This window comes from Adiantum capillus-veneris, chromosome 25 (assembly GCF_014529385.1).
Source record: "Adiantum capillus-veneris isolate H3 chromosome 25, ASM1452938v2, whole genome shotgun sequence".
Classification (NCBI taxonomy): Eukaryota; Viridiplantae; Streptophyta; class Polypodiopsida; order Polypodiales; family Pteridaceae; genus Adiantum; species Adiantum capillus-veneris.
In genome coordinates this window covers 84540830-84546829 of record NC_140955.1, presented here as the reverse complement: position 1 = coordinate 84546829, position 6000 = coordinate 84540830, and the positions used below count along the sequence as shown (strand labels likewise).

Here is a 6000-nt window from a genome sequence, read left to right as displayed (position 1 = left end):
TGCTAGTTTAGGTCATTTTATTGGATGCCTCCAACATTATTTGAGAGCTCATCTTTATTTCGATGTTGTGTAGATTGCCTATTCTTAGACTCAACTTTTAAAGCTTAGAGGTTAGTGGAGTTCTAACAATGCTAATTCAGCTATCTTAAAATTGTACCATGATCTTTCCAAGGTTTAAAGTGAATGACATGGCTCATTGTATATGGAGCAATAACGACTTTTTACAACATGCACAACAATGAAAGATACCTGGCAATTTCATGACAACAAGCAATTTCTAACACAGTACCACGCAAATACACATGCAACTCCAAATTACCTAATGTAGATCTTCACCCTTTTTCAAGCTCACTTCTCTGCATAGTTACTTCACATTTGCAACGGTTTGGAGAATACCAAAGAATGCAATTTGCATGCCAACAATTTTTATGTCAAAATGTTTAGCCACTTCTATGCATCAGTAGTCTCATGAAGCAGGCACAATTTTTACCCAAAACACAGTCATAGAAGCATGCACCCTTACTCTAATTCCAAGAAACACCTCCAGTGTTGAAGGTGGCGGGTTGTTTCTACTGACAATGGAAGAGATTGATGAGATCCGCCAACGACCAATGTTGGATCTCTTGTGATCTAGCTATCCCAACTAGCTACTTAGCACCTAGCAGTTTAGGATTCCATAGTATTTTATTTTATCATTTTGTCATCTTGTTACTCTGACTTTGTATCAGATCCACATTGTAACTTTTTGGTCTCATTGGTCACTTTGGTCTTTTGAAGAAGTTAATATAACATTTCATTTCATTTCTCTCTCTCTCTCTCTCTCTCTCAAGTGTGGTAGATTGGTTATGCCATTTCCCTCTTGAATAACAAGTCTTGAGTTCAACTCTAGACGAATAGATCTTTGAGGTCTCTTGGGGTAGCTTCCTACGACGTTAAGATTCTCTTCTTCTTCTCTCTCTGTGTGGAAAAAAACTAACCGTTATTTTACTCAAGTGGTAAATTGATCTATTGATCTTCCCATACCCCCTGTTGAGTATCAAGTCTTGAGTTCAAGACCCATCGTCGGATGGATCTTTGAGGTTTCTCCCCCCTAGGAGCCTAGGAGTTCTCAAGGAAAGTCTGTAGAAAATATGTTACATTCTCAGAAAAGCTGTTTGCAGAGGGTAGCATGCTTGCAAAGTAGACACTTGTACGTGTGGCGTGCAGGCAGGCCCTTGGGAGTTTCCCACAAGTTCTTAACCTTGGCTGTGCATCGACTTAAAGCTTAGTGGTAAGGGTTGCCTTTTTCAATGAGTGCAAGCACAAGTCTCTAGCAGATTTTATAATGTCTGACAAGAGGTCAAAACTTACCTCAGTGCCCACAGAAAACGTCCGTGGGCATCAAATGAATGCAAAATGGAAAACATGAAAGACTCGTATAACCTGCTTCAAAGGATCCTTTTACACAGTAAGGCTGAAATAAAATAAAACACTACATCATTCTACACTTGAAGTCGGTAGAGGGACTGATTATAACACAATGACTATCTAAAGAACCATTGACTATTATATACAAAACCATAGTTGTGGTATCCCTACATGTGAGAACAGTAACAATTTCCTATAAACTGGATTCTTCGGGGCTGCATTTCGACTCCAAATAAAAAGAAAGCTGTTCTGGCCATCGACGGGCTGTCGTTTTGTAATTTGTACAAATTGTGACGGCATCCAGAGTTCTCCCAAGAACCATGAGTTCCTCTTAGACGAGTCCTACCAGGGTACTATACAAAATGACCTCGCAGATCCATATCATGCCTGCATTTAAGCTGCCGTTAAATGTAGCAGTCCATGAAATCTGTTTCGCACGTGCGTGCGTGCAAATGCTCGCCCATGCACGTGTGTTTGTGTGTGTGTGTGTGTGTGTGTGTGTGTGTGTGTTTTCTTTTTTTTTGGTGGGGGGGGGGACATCTCATCCACCTTCACCAATAAAATTTTCCTTCAAAGGTCCAAAAGTAAATGAAAGTGCTTACTGAAAAACAAAGTCAGGAATTGTTAGCTGGTCTTGAGGCACATATCTGAACAAAGCAGACAGCGTCTCCACATATGCCACCTTTCCCCACACCTACAAACAGATAAAATGCCATTGATTTCCTTAACACATGAAGCATCCTCTGATGGAAAGAATATTCTCTATTAGCCAAAACCAAAAATACACAAACACCTGTGAATCTGCAAGTAATCTCAACAACAGTACGCTCGCTTTTAAACCCAGGGACGGGTGAACCATGTATATTTTCTACAAGACAGTGTACAATTATAAGTTTATATAACCACACTTTAAAAAATTCAAGCACCATGTAAGCTTACATGTAAGTTAGACTTATGTCTGGGTCCCATGACATGGTGTATACGCCTCATCCATCCAGTATCTGGGACACTGAAGCATGCAAAATAACAACACATTCAATGCTCACAACATTTTACATGTAGAGAAAAACAAGGTACGGCTAACGCCTTGAAAAGATAATACTGGGTATAGCTTGTGTTGTCAAGGTAGAAGAGATACATAAATGAGACTGCAGGCATAGTGAGGCTGCAGGTATAGTGAGGCTTATATAGTGACCAATTATCACATATATGATGAACTGTCAGCCTCATTGAACTCTACAACTACCCTTCATCTAGCCAACAACTTCGACAACCAGCATTCAAAAGATTGTGTCAAAGCTTGTCACAACATGGTGATGTGGTATCAACATACCCGACCCGAGATGGGTGGGGGCAGAGGGAAGAGCCGATTGGAGCAGAATCCAATGCCCCTGCCAGCAGCAGCCCAAACTTCGCAGCATGATTTGCGCGGGGCTGTACAGTTAGGTGCAGACGCAGCATGTACAAACATGCCGATGTGCCAGCTGATGTGGGCAGTTATAAGCTTGGATACTCCAAGCAAGAAATTGAAATCAATAGCCACACACAAACAAAAACTTCAAAATTACTGAACTTTACTAGAGAGAGAGAGAGACAGAGAGTAGACACGGCACGGCGACTTTTGCGCCCAGAAGCACTGGCCCCAAAGACTGGCGCCCCTTTCGGTATTTCTTTATTATTGCTCACTGCAAAGTACAACTCCCACGGGTCCTCTGCTCTCAAACTCTGCGTCCAGATGCTTTGCAGAGTGAGAGGCCCAAGGGCTCTTTTAAACTTACAAGGGATGCCCAAAAGCATCAGTTAAAAAAGCAATGTAACCCAAAGAAATTGTTCTCAAAAGCTCACGTAAAAACTGCCACGTCAGTAGCCAGTGCCAAATGCGGAAATCCATACACCTGCCAAGTGGCTTCAGCAACGCAAATCGCGCAATCCTGCCACGTGTCATGCCAGTGCGTTTTACAAGCAGCTAGGCCAAAGATCAAGATTTTGATTTCTAGGGTTTTAGGCCCCACGGCCGGTGCTCAGGAGTTCTTTAAGTTGGTCCGCTCAGTTTCTCTTGTCCACTCGACCATTTCTCCTCCACTTGGTCATGCCAACACCTTGTAACATTTCCCCCTCTAGAAACAGGCATAATCACCGTCGATTACGCCTGCAAAAATAGACAAAGAAAAAAAACTTACTTCAGTAGACACTGGCTCTAAGTCTCATGCACCAGACTCCGCCAATCTAGCACTTCTACAAAGACATCACTCACTGATCAATCACATTTCTCTCGCGGATCTCAGATACAAATCCTGATCATTGTAACCATTTAGCAATCACATCCAGACCATGTTGATCTTTTCACAGATATCTTGATCTACTAAATCCTGTCACTATTAGATTCATATCTTTTCATTTCACATTTCAATCAAGCAAACCATGCCCATGACCATCCCCACAAGACAGTATATCCACATAGCATGCAGTTCACAAAATCACACAGTTAGTTCACATTAAACACCGTATTTTCAATCATTCAATCTAGCCATCTCATTCCGTCCAAAACTCTTGATACACCTAGATCACTATACAACCATCTCATCCTTCCGGAACTCTTTGATGCACTCACAACAGTATAGATTTTGCTCGGTTTGCAAGAGAGACTCTCTCAAATTTCTCCTAGGACTTCTCGCCATAGTTTGGTTTCTTACTGTCACAAGACGGGCACCACATGCCAATAGAAAAGATAAGACTGAACAGACTTTTAGCACTTCAATAACAATTGAACTGAGAGAGAGAGAGAGACCTCAGATGACACGTGACACGGAGTGGTGGAATTCCACCCCAGACAGTATTGGCCCCAAACCTTGGCGCCCCTTTCGGTATTTCTTTATATTGCATCAACACAGTACAAGCCGGTACTCCAGACTCCGCACCTTCTCCAGGAAGCATGCCAAAGAATGAGCCCTTAGCACATATTTAAAGGCCCTTGGCCTATGAAAAGCAGTTTACATTCAAACTCAAAAGCTTCTGGTCCAAATGCAATGTCAAAAAGCTGTCAGTGTAAATCACGAAATTCCGTACAATTGCCACGTCAGCACTATCAGCGCGTTTTGCGGAAATCTGCCACGTCAACATTGTCAACGAAAAATCCGAAAACTGCCACTTCATCAGCTACTACGCATGTGTGTGTGTCCTCCTTTATTTTAATCCATATGTCACTTGGGGCCCCATCGGACAGGGTCCCCATAAGTTGGTAAGACTTCTTCTGTTACTTGTTCTTCTTAGGGTTTAGGCCCCTCGGCCGGCATCTGCAAGTTGGCTCCATTCTTCACGGCTTTGATACATCAGCAGTTTGTGAAATCTCCCCTTCTTGAAAGAGAGTAATCGTACACGATTACAGCATATCTACAAAACAACTCAAGTTAACTCAAAAATTTCCGAGGGACAATCAATTTGCTCTTTTTGTTAAGGAGTTAGCTTCTCCTTTCAGCTCTTTTAACCAAGGAGTTGGCTTCTCCTTTCGTCCAGATCGGAACTCTCGATATTCCGGCGTAGTAAAATTAGCCATCACACCCAGACCGCACTGATCTTCCACGGGTGTCTTGATGCACTAAAATTACATACCCGAGCAATCTCATCCAATTAGGAATATTCAGTGGTTGGCACATCACAACGCAACACAAATGCTCACATATGCTTGTTACAAGACATAGAAACATAAAGCCCTCGATGAACACCCCCCCCCGCAAATAACCATCCAGGTCCGGGCCATGAGCTGTTCAATGACTCCCTCATCACTCCTCCCGCAAATAACCTAAAAAAGTCCGAGCCATGAGATATAGAGGCCTTTTACAACCAAGCGCCCCCCAAACCGCAGCTTGCGTCGTTTGGAGGTGCTAAGAGTAACCGCTGCTCAGACTTCTCAATACTCCTCCCGTAAATAACCATGCAGGTCCGAGCCATGAGTAACAACAACAACACTCCCCCCGTAAATAACCACAAGGGTCCGAGCCATGAGTAAAAACAACACTTTTCAATCATTCAATACTCCCCCCGCAAATAACCACAAGGGTCCGGGCCATGAGTATGATCAAGCATTCTCAAACATCATTTCTCACCCTCCACCCGGGAGTAAAATCACCAACCATTGAAACCATTATTAAAACCAGAGTCAAACATTTCAAATTAGCACCAAGACAGGTTCAAAACAAATACCATCCATTTTAAACAAATTTCAAACAAAGTTTCAAACAATACTTTCTCAAACAAAGTTCAAAAGTATCTAGCTATAAAAGAACTAGAGAGTTCATTCAGGATTTTGTTCGAACAACCGATGACTGGCTTGCCCTTCTGCATCACGGTGATGGTTCGGTTCCGAACCTGGAGAGTCGCATCATTCTTGTCATGCCAAGGCATGCCTAATAGAACTTCACAATTGCCCAACTTCATAATGTGGAAATCAGCTTTTCCATGATAATCTTGGATTGTCACTGGAAGAGCACCAATGAGTGGTACAACTTTCTAAGTTTGCCCTGTGGCTAGCTCAACTTTAATTTCTCCACCCTCTGCATCAAAATCAAAGTCCATCTGCTTTAAGAATTCTGGATG

The 6000-nt window shown here is 42.5% G+C and overlaps 1 protein-coding gene across 1 annotated transcript in view; it reads right to left on the bottom strand.

Annotated features, from left to right (window-relative positions):
* Positions 1 to 1394: 1394 nt before the first annotated feature.
* LOC147425195 (uncharacterized) overlaps positions 1395 to 6000 on the bottom strand; it is a 91582-nt gene continuing 86976 nt past the window's right edge. Inside the window, exons 11-14 of the mRNA XM_086499434.1 lie at positions 2347 to 2416; positions 2201 to 2275; positions 2010 to 2101; positions 1395 to 1794 (exon numbers count right to left, since the gene is read on the bottom strand). Coding sequence (XP_086355560.1) covers positions 1761 to 1794; positions 2010 to 2101; positions 2201 to 2275; positions 2347 to 2416 — 271 coding nt within the window. The 3' untranslated portion in view covers positions 1395 to 1760. The remainder of the gene's footprint in view (positions 1795 to 2009; positions 2102 to 2200; positions 2276 to 2346; positions 2417 to 6000) is intronic.